Source organism: Centruroides sculpturatus, unplaced genomic scaffold, assembly GCF_000671375.1.
Source record: "Centruroides sculpturatus isolate CEXI.00-Female unplaced genomic scaffold, Cexi_2.0 scaffold252, whole genome shotgun sequence".
NCBI lineage: Eukaryota > Metazoa > Arthropoda > Arachnida > Scorpiones > Buthidae > Centruroides > Centruroides sculpturatus.
In genome coordinates this window covers 345935-360743 of record NW_019384463.1, presented here as the reverse complement: position 1 = coordinate 360743, position 14809 = coordinate 345935, and the positions used below count along the sequence as shown (strand labels likewise).

At 35.1% G+C, this 14809-nt stretch overlaps 1 protein-coding gene, 1 long non-coding RNA gene and 1 other non-coding gene across 3 annotated transcripts in view; 2 read left to right on the top strand and 1 right to left on the bottom strand.

Annotated features, from left to right (window-relative positions):
* The first annotated feature begins 5221 nt into the window (after positions 1 to 5221).
* On the top strand, positions 5222 to 5340 carry LOC111620982. The gene has a single exon (XR_002755993.1). It is a non-coding gene; the product is annotated as a 5S ribosomal RNA (ribosomal RNA).
* A 2987-nt stretch (positions 5341 to 8327) lies between these two features.
* Positions 8328 to 9531, top strand: LOC111620933. Its single transcript, XR_002755978.1, has 3 exons — positions 8328 to 8427; positions 8493 to 8594; positions 8659 to 9531. It is a non-coding gene; the product is annotated as an uncharacterized LOC111620933 (long non-coding RNA).
* A 2948-nt stretch (positions 9532 to 12479) lies between these two features.
* LOC111620962 (transmembrane protein 170A-like) overlaps positions 12480 to 14809 on the bottom strand; it is a 10760-nt gene continuing 8430 nt past the window's right edge. The window contains exon 4 of the mRNA XM_023362990.1: positions 12480 to 12993. Within this exon, the coding sequence (XP_023218758.1) occupies positions 12863 to 12993 (131 nt within the window). The 3' untranslated portion in view covers positions 12480 to 12862. The remainder of the gene's footprint in view (positions 12994 to 14809) is intronic.

Sequence of the window (14809 nt, the reverse complement as noted above, 5' to 3'; positions counted from 1 at the left end):
TTTAAAAATTGTTTTTAAATGGCACAAATTTTAAGACATTACCACCAAACATTATTGTGAACTTTATTTAGAAAATATCGTAAAGAATATTTCGTCTTTTTGCTCTATAAAAGGTAGAAATGTATAAACTTCCATTTGCCAATCTGAAAGGTGTATAAATTTTTATTTTATTAAAAACTTTTCAGAATATTTATCCACACTGCAAACAGTAATGTTAGTTACATGTGTGAAAAACTTATTTTCTTCATTTTTTAATTTAAAATAATGAACAAAAGGAAATAACAATGTAAACTATTGAAAACATACAATATTTCTGATTAAATGCATTAAGCCATATAATTGTAACTATAACACAATCTAGCCACAAAATTGTCTATTATGCCATTATAGGGAGTCTCTTTTACTTAAAAGAAATTCTTGAATACATAAGAAATTCGAAGATGTAAATATTGAAGCTGTCAGCACAAAACCAATATTAGAAAATGAATCTTTGAATTCTGTTAAAGCACGATTCTTTGATTAACCAGTAATAATATGTCTTCGTATACCGTTCCATTATATATTTTTGATATAAATGTGTTGGTTAAAAAAACAACTTTATGATTTTATAAGTTTCGTTTCTTCACGTTTTTAAAATGTAAATTGAAATATCTCAAAGTCCTGATAACTATGATATCAATGATGGTGATGGAAGACAAAGAGCAAAAGAATATGGCGGTTCTTTAATAAATTACGATTTCAATCAAATGTAGAAAAAATTTTCCTTGGAAATCAAACATCATTTCAGCACTAAAACTCTTATTGAGTTGCAATTTGCATTTTCTCCAGTAACACTAAACAAGATTCTGACGATATTCGTACAATTTAAAATAATTATATGAGCCGCTCATTTGCCAAATCAATTAACTCCATAAAGTAAAAAAAATTTTAAATTTACATAAACATAATATAACGATATAAAAAATACATTCTATAAAATCGTAGCTTTAATGTAACAATACGTAATTTGTAGTTAGCAAAAAATGTAACACAAAATGACATCCTCACAAAGCCAGGCTGCAATTTTTAATCATTTTTAAATCATTTAATTTAAAATATATACTCTCCACCTCAAATTAGTAGTGTCTTGCCCCTGTACATCATACTTTTCCTTTAACAATGGAGTCGTGCCAGTCATTTATTAACTACTTTTGGAGGGGGGAAGTTTTGAATTGAAAAACGACTTCCGGTTTGCATCGGAAGTACATATATATATACCGTATTTTGACGAGTATAAGACGCACCCCTATTTTGAGACAAAAAATTTAGAAAAAACTTTTTTAATGGGATTGTCTAAAGATGCATTTTATTCGTTTTTTTTATTCAAGAATATGATGGATGGATGAATCGATACCTTTATTAAACCGAAATAATATCATTTCTTAATGTAAACTCAGAGGTCACGCGATGACAGTCGACAGAACATGGCGGAGATGACTCGCGTGTCGCTACTCCGATAATCTATGTACTGTACTCTAGCCATTCGGTCGAGGGACCATCTGCTTAACGGACCACTGCACAGGTTGGTCCCTAGAGTGGACCACTACTGTAGATAATTTCACTGTAAAAATGGTTACATGTCGAGTATAAGACGCACCATGATTTTGAGCCCCAAAAAGTAATAAAAATGTGCGACTTATACTCGTCAAAATACAGTAATTGGGCCTCCTGCCCCGAAGGTTTCCATATCTGGTATCTGATTTCATCCAGAGGTGGATCTAGGTTTTTCGGGGCCTAGGGATTATTGAAGTCCAATGGGACTGTAAATTATTTTTTACTATACGATAAGTGCTCATTGTTAATGAAAAAGTATTTAAAATTTATGATGATAATTCAATTTTGGGGGGCCCAGGGCTGAAGACCTATCAGTCCCTATATAGATCCGCCCTGATTTCATCTAACTTCATTCTCGAGATAAAGACAGACGGACAAAGTGGGCCATTTATAGGTCTACAATTTTTTCAAATTGCAGCCCAAAAATACAAAAATCACAAAAGAAATTTGGAGAATAATGATAGTAATCGCATAAGGTTTACGGTCGGTATCTTCATTAAATAATGAAAACTACTACGTTAGCAATAAAACAGACTCTATTGCTAACGGTACAGGGGCAAGACACTACTAATTTGAGATGAAGAGCATATATTTTAAATTAAATGATTTAAAAATACGATTAAAAATTTCAACCCGGTATTGTGACGATGTTTATAAATCAACAAGACTTATTTCTTGTGACATCGTCACAATAAATAAGTCTTGTTGATTTATAAACATTTCTATTTCTTGTTTCCAGAAGGCGACGACAGTTCAATCAGTTTCCACAAAGAAATGATACAAAAGCTTTTGAATATGAAATTTGAAAATAAAATAAATTCTAGAGAGGGGCAAAAAAATGATAGCAGCACCCGGTATTCCCAGGTCGTCTCCGTCCCAAGTACTGACCGGGCCCTACGCTGCTTGTTTTTTTTTTTTGAAAACAAACAATAATTTATTTACAAAAATAATTACATCGTACTATTCTTCGCGTAACTGGTGTTACGCTCACATCGGAGTATATCGTTTACATTTTATCTTTTTATGTTGACAACCAGTAATTACACAAGATTATATTTATTCCACGTTTTCTCGAATTGCGCGTCGGTTAGCTTCGTTTTCCACATTTTTGCGACATTTATTAACCTGTAATTTAGTTTGTACCTGATATTTAAATCCGTCAATTTTTTGTTATCAAAACGGGTCTCATTTCTTGCTGTCCACAGTACGAATCTTGTCTCGGCAAGTATTGTTTGGCATTGTTTACACCAGTCTGCTTTTTGTTCGAAAGTCGCTGTCTTCGGGGTTAGTTTTAGGGTTTTGCATTTTTCGCATTTTACAAGAAGCGTGTTTATGTAGTTCCACGCTTCTTTTGTTCTTCGGCATTCGTAGAAAAGGTGTTCTGTAGTTTCTGTTTCGTTGCATACTTTGCACAGTGAGTCGGGTTGAGATACTATGTGACGGTAGTGGAGGAAGTGTCCGGTGGCTAGGAGCTCGTGAGCTAATAGCCAGTGCATATCAGTATTTTTTGGAAGGGTTTTTATTTCCTTGATGAGCTTCCATTTTTTCTTGTGGTTTATATTTGGACGTTTTTTTACAATGTGTGGTTCTTCTTTTACTTTGTTTAATAAGGTGTGGTAGAGCGACTTGGTGTTACTTTTCTCCCAGTCAAGGTTTGTTTGCCCATTTACGAATTCTGTATATATTTTGGATGCTTCCTGATAGAAGGGTGATAATATCCAGCTTCTCGCTCTTAGATTTGAGTTTAAGGATTTGTTGCTATTTCGTAATTTCATTCCTATCCAGTATGTGGCTAATGGTGCCCACAGCTTATTGTCTCCCAGGATTAATTCTTTTATGTGGTTGAGAATTTGAGCTTTAATTTTTGTCTCCAGATGGGTCATGTTTATTCCTCCGTCTTCTGTTTTGTTAATCATTATATTTCTTTTTAATTTGTCTGGTTTGTTATTCCATATTAATGTTTTGAAGCCTAATGATTCTATTTTTTTAATTACGTCACGGGGAATTGAGATAAAGTTTGCGATAAATTGGATCTTGCTGCATATTTGCGTGTTATATATTAAGGCTTTCCCTCTGAGGTTGATGTTTCTACTGTTCACGTTGTTTACTATGTTTTTGCATTTTTCGATTATTGAGTCAAATTTTCTTTTTAATGTTTCTTCAGCCTCACCGAAAGGAATTCCCAAGATTTTTGCTTCGGTTTTCCATTCGATTTGGTTGTGCGGATAAATCGGTGTTTTTCGCCATCTGCCTAATTTGATTCCGACCGTCTTCCGGATGTTGACCTTTAACCCTGATATTGTTTCGAAGTGTTGTAGTAGTTGAGCTAGCCTTCTTATACTCTTTTCGGTAGTACAGAAGCAGGTTAAGTCGTCTGCATGCGCTATTACTTTTATTTGAGTTCTACTCCCGGGAACTCGCAGACCTTCTATATGTTTATCTTCTTTTATTGTTCTGATTAATGTGTCTATTGCAGTTACAAAGAGCAGCATCGACAGGGGGCACCCTTGTCTGACTGACCTCTTTATGTCTATCAAGTCACTGAAACATCCATCTAGTAGTACCGTGCTACTCATTTTTGCGTAGCAAGTCTCGATAATTCTAATTATTTTTTCTCCTAGATCTAATTTTTTTAGTACGTTCATCATAAACTGGTGATCTAATCTGTCGAATGCATGGTCCATGTCTATTGTTATGAGGCAACCAGGACTATTCTTTTGGTTGATGTAGTCTATTGTATTTCTTATAGCCCTACGCTGCTTGACTTCGGTGATCAGACGAGAACCGGTATTTTCAGCGTGGTGTGGCCGCTATCGAAAGCTCGGTTCTCTTATGCTGTCTTTTATACACATTTGCTTGTTAATGTTATACATCTTTCATTTCATGTGTCTTTCTGCAAACACGCTCACTGCTTACAAATCGCAATTCTCTCTAAATTGTGATAAACATAATTAACTTATCATTTCAATATTCGCGACATTATAACGCATACAACTCGTAACTTTTCCCATCTTTACATATTAATTTGAGCTAACTTGAGTGTTATTTCTTGATCCAGAAATACTGTAGTAGATTAACTTTCGCTTCTATGTCGTAACGCAGAAGAATTACAGGAGTCGTACTGGTGCATGTGAGGTGAGGTATTTCAGAAGTGTGTGGCAAAACGAAGAGATACTATGTGAGAAATGAACAAGTGCTAGAAGAACGTGGGGTGGTGAGTGGTACGAAAGATAAATAAATCGGCTCTATGACGGTTTGAATGAGAGAATGAAAGGAGAACTGTTGGAGAGTGCATACCGGTGTTTTGCATTCTATCTTTAAGGAGACAACAGTTAAGATTGCATCTTAATAGTCACTTATTTCTAACACGACTGATGGCTGCCAGATTATAAACAATCTAGTTAAACTCTGGCCAAAGGTTATACGTATAACACATGGGAAGCGTGATAGGAGAGGGCGAGAAAGTCTCGCTTGGAACGAGTAAACGAGAATCTGAAAGAAAGTAAAGAGTTGAATCAGAAAGAGAATGAGGGAAAGTGTGCTGATGTACATTTAATAATTAAATGCCAGTTTGATAAGACTAATAAATGGATATATATAAAAGAGAGCATAAGAGAACTGAGTTTTCGATAGCGGCCACACCACGCTGAAAATACCGGTTCTCGTCTGATCACCGAAGTCAAGCAGCGTAGGGCCCGGTCAGTACTTGGGACGGAGACGACCTGGGAATACCGGGTGCTGCTATCATTTTTTTTGCCCCCTCTAGAATTTGTTTTATTTTCAGATTTCATATTCAAAAGCTTTTGTATCATTTCTGTGTGGAAACTTATTGAACTTCTGGAAACAAGAAACAGAAATGTTTATAAATCAACAAGACTTATTGTGACATTTTCACAACGCTGGGTTGCAATTTTTAATCGTATTTTTAAATAATTTAATTTAAAATATAGCCTATGCGCTCCACTTCAAATTAGTAGTGGCTTGCCTCCTGTACAGTATGTCATGCTTTAACAATATAGTACCCAGGGCGGATCTACATAGGGACTTCTTTTTTTTTAACTCTTTCTGCCCCGTGGGCACTAAGAGGTCCTCTTTTTGCAAGCCCATTATGGGTTCGGCCAGGCCCACAATGGGGCTGCCGGGTGGTGAAGGGCGGGGCCCGACATATCCGAGCGGACCACCCCCCGAAAAATTCCTAAGGGTTTTGCGACCCATTCGGATTCGAGCCCGGGTCCCCCAGAGCGGTGGGCTGCCACCTTGACCGCTCGCCCATCCGGCCATCTACATAGGGACTAATAACCTTTGCACTTGGGGGCTCGGGGCTTAGGTCCCGAGCCCCCAAGTGTTAAGGGCCCACAAAATCTTAATTATCATCATAAATTTGTAATACTTTTTCATAAACAATGAGCACTTATCGATATAAAGTTTGTCATTCATCCCCATTTCATAAATAAATATATTTCAACTCTGATTTTGATGTTATTAAAAATGAATTTTAAACCCCCATTTTAAAGATTCTTAATCTAACAAAAAAAATGGGGCCTCATTGGACTTCAATAAGCACTAGACCCCGAAAAATCTAGATCCGACCCTGGTTGTGCTGGTCATGTATCTAACATCTTTTAGGGAAGAATTTTTGAATTAAAATAACAATTTCCGGTTGCACCGGAAGTTCTTATATAGTTAATCGGGGCTTCATATACCTAAGGTTTTCACTATATAACTGGATTGCTGTATAATAGATCTCTATGTAGACGTATTACATAGAGATCTAAGGTTTTCATATCTGGTCTCGGATTCCATCTAACTCCGTTCTAGACAATACAGAGGACGAACAGAATGGGAATTTATAGATATACAATTTTTTTCAAATTGCAGCCCCGAGGTCACGGATTGGGATGTTTAGAATGTCGATCAGAAAAATCCAGCTCTGACTCTGGTAGACACGACAAAATTTGGAAATAAATGTGGTATTCCTTTCAAAGCAAAATTGTCGCGTTGTAAGTAATGAAGACAAGGAAAAATTCTTTGCCATCAGAAAAGAAAATATCATGGCGTGAGATACGAGCGAAAGTTTCAAAGTTGGATCGACACTCGAGGACCAAGTCGAACGGAAGTGTCAAATTGATTAACCGATCAAATTAAGATTTTAGCGGACAGATCCTTTAAAAAGCCAGAAATTCAAGGAGAAAGAATGGTGGCTTCTCCCTGGCTCAGTCCTGTTTTCCCGTTGTCTCGGACTTCATTTTCGTTCCGTCGTATTATAAAGGTTTTTCGGTATTTTTAATATTAACTTTATCCAGTTTGATATTGCATTAATACGCGTAACCCACAACTCCGACGGCGACCGAGCAATCTTTCCGAAAAGCGAAATAAATCATAATCCTAAGAATTCGATTGATTTTATCGGATCGCCGAAAACCGACGAAAACGATATTTATCAAACGAAATTCATAAATATCTTTTTCGTCCATTTTTGTGCAATTTTCGGAAATCGTCGAGCTTCGAGACGTAGAATTTAAGAAGATCGTCTTTTACCTGTCTACGGTGGACATTCTGCACCACGTAAATGCAGAAGATAATTTATCTATCAAATTACGAACACAATAAAATGATTAAAGCAAAATTTTTTAAAAAATTATAAATTAATTAATTTAAAAAATAAAATTGATTAATTTTACGAAATTCCAACATTGTTGAAGCGTCTTAACGTTTGTTCGAAATTCGTCACACATGACGATTCGCAGTGAGTTTCTGTTTCTCGTTCTTCAATTGTGTGCTGTTTTTGCCCTTTGTGGAGTTTTTCTATAAAAAAAAAAAAAAGATTTTTGAGGTAAGTCTTAGTCCATGTTGACCCTAGATGTAAGAATTTATTTATTATTACCGGAAGAATCGTTTCCAGAAGACATCTCGGCCCATCGTTCGATGGTCGATTCGAATGTTTTAGATTTAATTAGGGAATTGCGGTGAGCATTTTACTTTTGTCGTCGACGCGATTTAAGCTTTTGTTTTCACTCGACTAATTGCAAATTTTCTTTTTTATAGAAAGATGATGTTGGAGTGGATCCGCAGGAGGTTCCGACGGAAGAAAGCGGTGGCGCCGGAGAGTGGGGATTCCACGGCCGGCTCCGTCGGCGCGAAACGAGTCCCTCGTCTCTTATAGCGCTCGAGCAAGAGGCGGCGGGTGACGACCTTTCCCAAGTGCGTGCGGCGTGACACTCTCCCAGAATCGGGATACTACCACGTTACATGCCACATTCTGGGTCCGTCGCACTTGTCCAAGGTCTTCTGGGGTCATTCGGCCACAGACCTTGCTGTGGAGGATGTAGAAAGTGACGGCTCGTCCGAGCTGACATTTCCTGGTTGGTCGAGTTCTGTCTCTTCGTTCGCAACGGGACGTCACTGCTCGTTGTCTTGCGGAAGTCTGAACTGGAGGAATCGGAGGAGAGAGCCACCAAAATCGAGAGACAGTGGTGTCTATGGTTGTTGCTGCAAACGGCTGCGGTTCCCTTGGCCTAATCAGTGATCCTCTTCGATTTTCCCCTTCTGCACCCGGATGCGACATTCTTACTGGATAAGACACTTTTCACCCGGACTCGACACTTTTTTTAAACGTGGCCTCTCTTAACCGGACGGACTTATCTCCCGAACGTGAGACTCGGTCGACAACGGATTTGACTCCCGATTGTGACCACCCGGCGTGACATTCGGCCGACCTTTCTTCCCAAACAGCTGTTAATTTAAGGATTGAGTTTCCGGTTAGGTTAGATTAGGCTAGATCAGGTCCTTCGCTTTTCTCATAACACTGTTCGGGAAAAAGACTGTCTGATAAAGGTAATAACGTTGACCTTAGATAATAAACGAACTTCTCGCTTTCTCACTGTCTTTGTATTTTGTAGGAACATTTGGGAGGGAGATTCTTCGCCCTCCCCAACTTTACTACGAAGAGGACAGAGGCCATTCATCATACAAGTAAATATTTCCCGAATATTCCTTTGAAGGTAAGAACTCTTTCGTTTTCTACACATCTTATTCTCGTATCGTAATTTACTGTTTTTCTTTTAGACATGCCGAAAGATGTTCTTGAATCACACACACGCACGGACACATCATCACTGTACACGAAGATGTACACCATTTAACCTTTACTCGAATTCTCGCACTCACACCTCAAGCGCCTTGTTCTGTGTAATTCGACACAATGAAACAACCCGAACACTCGCTTCCCACAAATCAAACCCCTGGGTCCTCCTGTCCCGGGAAGTGGAAACGCCAATTTTAAAGATTAAAAGACTTTAAATTGGCGGCCGAAGGGACTCTGGTAATCACACATCGATTAAATGGAATTTCATACATTAGCATCAATAATCGCTTTGTGCTGAATTTTTCTGTTAAATCTCTGGAAATTTAGTATGGTAAGAAATATACATATAATGAGGACGTTCTGTATTTAATAACAACAGATGAAATTTGATCCAATAACCTAGTGTCATATCAGGAGACAGAGTCCTGCCAAAAGACAATCCTGACGACTGATCCTGCCAAAGTTATTGACTAAGTATATAGGAATCAGTGTTGCCGATTTTCGGGGGTCGATTCATCTGTCCCCAAACACCTGTAGTAATTTCGAATATCTCGTGTCGTTCGAGGGAAAATTGTTTTCTTGGTTAGTATGCAAAATTTCAAGATTTTGTATAAATTGGTTGCCGAAATACAAGCAATTGAAAAGTGCAAAAATCTGCAAAAAAAGCTGTATTTACAGCTAATTTAGAGATTTCTTCTCATTTCTGTTCACCTGGCACTGCACACGCTCGTTGAGAAAATGCTACTGGGTCTAGAAAGCTCAAATTTTAAACTTAAGCCTTTCTCATTATCAGTGAGGTACTGGCGAAGTCTGTAGGTCAAAGTTTACGGGTATTTTCCACACAGTTAATTCATTTTAACGGCTTATTTTTATGCTTATAAGAATAAAATTGCGTAGAAACAAATTTTACTCAAAATTGGCATAAATTTGAACTTTTCTAATTTGTTATTGTTTGTTAGTTAAGTTATGGCAACGCAACACTTGGGCGATCTGCATGGGGGATGCCTTTCGGGAGGTCTTTTTAAGGGAAACTGCCCCCTATTTAGGCGTTATAGACGTGGAGACAACCCGGAAAACTCCACTTGGCCAGCCTGTCCGAGCGAGGCGCGAACTCCCAATGTTCAGGGTACGAAGACCGCTTGGCCACTGGTGGGCCTACTTTTCTAATTAAAACTTTTTATAACGATTTTACTAAACGGTGTTCCGTAACAGGGTGATAATTTAAAGTATATTTCGATATAAACGCAGATGACGTCATCGTTTCGTAACTGGAAAGTTTACTTAGGAAATTTTCGCAAACAAACGAAAGTGTCATCCAATTTCTCATTTTCAGAGGAAGAGCTTTCAAAAACATACCATCTTTAAAGATTTTCAGCGGAAACGTGTTTCATTTTACCTCTCCGTGATGTTTGCAAATTTTCTAGTTAGGTATTTGAACCCATAGGAAATTGCCTTCACCAATATTTTTACCAACTTGAGAATAGGGCTGAATGGCCGAGCGGTTAAGTTGGCTACCTACCGCTCTGGGGACTCGGGATCGAATCTGGATGGGTCGAAAAATCTCCAGAAATTTTTTGGGGGTGGTCCATCTGGATAGGTCGAGCCCCATCCCTCAACCACCTGGCCGTCCCATTGTGGGCCTGGCTGAACCCATAATGGGCTTGCTAATGGAGGCCTTCTTAGTGTCTACAGGGCAAAAAGTTTTAAAAAAACCCAACCTGAGATTTATGTGGAGGAAAGGAAAAAAATGTTCTTGGAGACAATGAGAAGAACATGTTGGATTTTCCAGGCTGGTGAGTCTTGGCTCCCATTGAAACCACATTTTAACAACTAAACATGATGTGGGAAAAATATGCATAGATTTGGGACAAGCAATACAGAATAAGGATTAGTTTTTCTAATCATTTTTCATTGTAGACCCCTGTAATCGGCTGCAGAATATTTGTTGGTTTGTGTGTCGTGCACCCTGAACTTCCCTCTGCACCAAGGAAAAGCTTTTCTCAGATCCTGTGAATAATAACAGTATAGTTTAAATTACACTGTTGAAGAACGTCATATTTCATAGAATTAAAAATAGGATTTTCTCCTATGCAAAGGGGACTTGGATATGTGACATCAAAACCAACAGATAGCCCACTACTGATTACCTATATTCCAGTGCAATTACATTTAGTTACTGCTCAGCAGATGCAAAATATAGCAAGTTGAAATGTTTTTTTACACCCTGCAAACAGAGATAGACTTAAACTTTTTTCATAGTTGCATTTATTCCTTTTGTTAAATTATAAATTCATATTAAAGTAAATTTAGTTTAAAATGTGTTAAGAAATATTACAATTACTGCTTTCCCAGCTATCATATATATGAGGGATAGTATGGCAATTGGTCAAAAGATGACCCATCAAAAATTTTAAATTTTTAGACTTGATAAAAAAATGCATTTATGTTTTTTTCTGTAGGCATGGATGTAAGTGTAGGGGGCATGATTTTATTCACCCATTTTGAAGCTTAACTCCTGTATCTTTTGTCAAAAATTTCTGAAATTTTGCAAGGAAGTTTATGTATTAGGGGATTAATACTATTAAATCTTGGTGGTTAAAGGTCAGGATGGAGAGATAGAAGGAGATCATGTGTCATACTTCAAGTAGGGTCGGAGTTAAGATTTTACTCATTATTAGCATTTAAAAGTTTTTATAAACTCATCTCTACCCTCAAAATTAAGCTTTTTGTGATTTATAATAGTTACATAAGAATTTTTAAAATAAAATATTACCGATGGCATCACATGTAATTTTGAATGTTGATACCTGAAACTTTTGCAACTTGCTAGATTTTTTTTTATATATTGCTGTGAATGTGTTTTCATTATGTTTAATAATACAGCATATTCAAAATATAAATCACAAAATTTTATATTATTCAACCCAGCTAAAAATATAGATGTAAGAAAGTCATTGATGACAATACACAACATATTGAATTACAAATATATTTAATTGATAATGATTGTAATACATATGCATACTTCACTACATATCTTTTACCTATAGTTCTCTTTTCATGGAATATTTATTAACATCATCAATCTAGTACAATGTACTTTAAGACAACTGACATTCTGTAATTTTCAATATATAAAACATTCAACAATCAGAACACTGTTGCTTAATTGGAAGCATCTTACTGATGTATCCATAGCACATAGTTTAATTAAAATCCTATAAAAAGGATTGTTAGTGATTCATATTTCAATTCCACATTTACATAATTATGGTGGAATTTTTTCCCCTTTATTACTATAAACTAGGCACTGAGGTTGTACAAGCGATGAAATTAAATAAATTATGTCTTCATAAATAATTATTCTTAAATTAAAATAAATAGTGCTATTTATTTTATTCACACAATACATTATTTTAATTTGCAATCAAAATGCTAATTAAAAAACTGTGAAGGCACTTAGATGACTAAAATTAATACAATATTTAAGCGTGAATGAACTAGATATAAATCTGAATCCAATGATATAAGTTTAATTATATTTTATTCCTCTTTTTTCAAAATTGAATGGGAAATTGTACTTTGTATACAAACTCTTATAAATTTACAATGTGAGGTATCAGTCAATGGAATGTTAAATATGGTCTAAAGGATCTTATTTGATTATAGTAAAATGTTTACATTTTTGCATTGTTTATACCCTGTTAAAATATTTCATATTTAAAGATTTTGACAGATGAAATAATTAATTTCATGAATTTTAACTTATTAAAATAGTAAGTAGACCTTTGACTATTATTTACAAAAAGAATATTTTTTTTTTAAAATATGATATTTACATATTTTGGACTTCATTTACTCTTAAAAGAAATTTTCATAAATAAATAATGCATAAGTAAAATTTCAAAAGGAAGCATTTAAAATTCAACAGACCTGTACAGTTTTGTTAAATGTTCCTTTAACGGATCATAGCCGATAGTGGAGGCATCATTAAACTCCAAGTTTAACTTGAAACTCAGAAAAATCTTTTCAAAGACCATAGCATTAATTAAAATAAAAGGAATTCACAATATTTACATAACAATAAAATAAATATTTATTTAATATGTTTTTATTGCAATGTAAATACTGCAGTATGAATTCTTTTTATTTTTTACATTGGCAAATCTTCTATTTGACTAGAAATCACAAGGTAGCCAAAATACGTGTAAAGGACATAACAGCAGCTAAAATGGTTTGTCCAACGCCCCATACAAGAGCATAAAATGGCATCATTTGGAACCTGGAAGCCCTGTACACTCCAGCAATAGCTGCACCTAGAAAAACAATATTACACTGAAAAAATATATTAAGTTTGAATATTAGTTGTTCACAAAATTATAGAAATCATATTAATCAAAATTAGATAAAATAATCTTATTTGAAATACAATAGTAAGATTTTCTTTGTTATAAAAGATATATTTTTAATCTGCATAATTTTACAAAAACAATAAGATACTTTTGTAAAGTTAATTTTATTGTATGCTTAAATTTTGTTTTTATGCAATATTTCTTTGTTGTTTCTTTTGTTATAAAATAGGCCATTTACTTATTATTAAAAATTATGTACTTATTTAAAAGGAAAGGTCTCATCTGTAATTTTCAAGAAATAAATAAATACTGACTCTTGTAAATTACTTAGACCAACCTAACAAAATCTTTGTTTCTGTAAATCAAAACAACCTGATCAGTGTTTTTTTTAAATTCAACTTTTTATACTTATGAGGTGGTAGCATGATAATGGTGTCACTAATTTTGATCAAACTTGGTGAGTATATAGTGCACCCTCAATGTCCTTTGCCTCATACTTTTCCAAAATCCATTTTGAAGTTCCATTATTTCATTGATTGAAGTCTTCTTCATTAATAGCTGCATTTTTATCACAAACCAGAATAACACCTTAACACAAATTTCCAGCAAAAAATAAACAAATTTTTACTGTTCACAAGTTTTCAGCCACAATTTTATTGGTCTTCATCAGGAAACAAATACGAAAAAACCAATCTACAGATTGAATACAGCAAAAAAGAAAGAACAGAACATGCATCAACACAGATTGCATTCCAGTACCACAGGCCTGGAAATATTATTTAGATGCGCAAAACATTTAATTTTGTCAAAATTTAATTGTTGTAATAACTTCATGTTTAACTATACATTGCAAAAATTGCTCATTTTATTTACAATGTAAACTGTATATCACAGCCTTTGTTCGAACATGTTTAATTTTTTTTTTAAATTAAGAACATGGTGTATTTGATCTATAGAACAGTTTTTTTGTATTTGTTTCCTGATGAGGGCCGATAAAATTGTGGCCAAAAACTTTTGAACAGTAAAAATTTGTTTATTTTTTGCTAGAAATTTGTGTTTAGGTGTTATTCTGTTCAAGTATGGTTCCAGTTTACATGTGCAGTTGCTGTTTTTTGTTTATCACAAACCACTTTTTCAACAATGCTGTGCCTTTTTATAAATTTATCCAGCTAATCAGGAAATCTGTATATCCAAAGTAATTCTGCAAATTTTAAGCTTTTTGCTTAGTGGTCTTAATAACAGTACATTTTTATCTCAAATTAAATGTATCCACTTTAAAACTATAGGTAACTCCCGTATAACACGGGAGTTACGTTCCAGAAAATTGCAGTGTTATGCGAATCCGTGTTATACAAAACAAAGAACTAGTGTGAAAAGGGGGGTTAGGTTCCAAAAATTAAAAAACATGCTGTTAAATCCTTATTTAAATCGGATTTATTATTCATTTTTTTCATAGGTAAAATACTTATTTATTATTAAAGTAAATATTTTACCAGAGGATTATTCATTTTATATGATGATCTCAGCATGAGCATAATCAACTGGTAACAGTTTGTGGGTGTGTTTGTTAATAGCAGTCACTCTGCAACAAGAGTGCGCTGCCGTTTGTAGGCATTTAGGAACAACGGTGAAAGAAAGATGGCAGCGCCTGCACTATTGATAGTATCGTGTGGAGGAATCTATAATTCTAAAATGAGCTTTTAGAGGCAAAAGAAGGGTCCCAATTGTAAAATTTAACCATTAAATGGATTATTTGTTGAAAGAGCATTCAAAGTAGCCA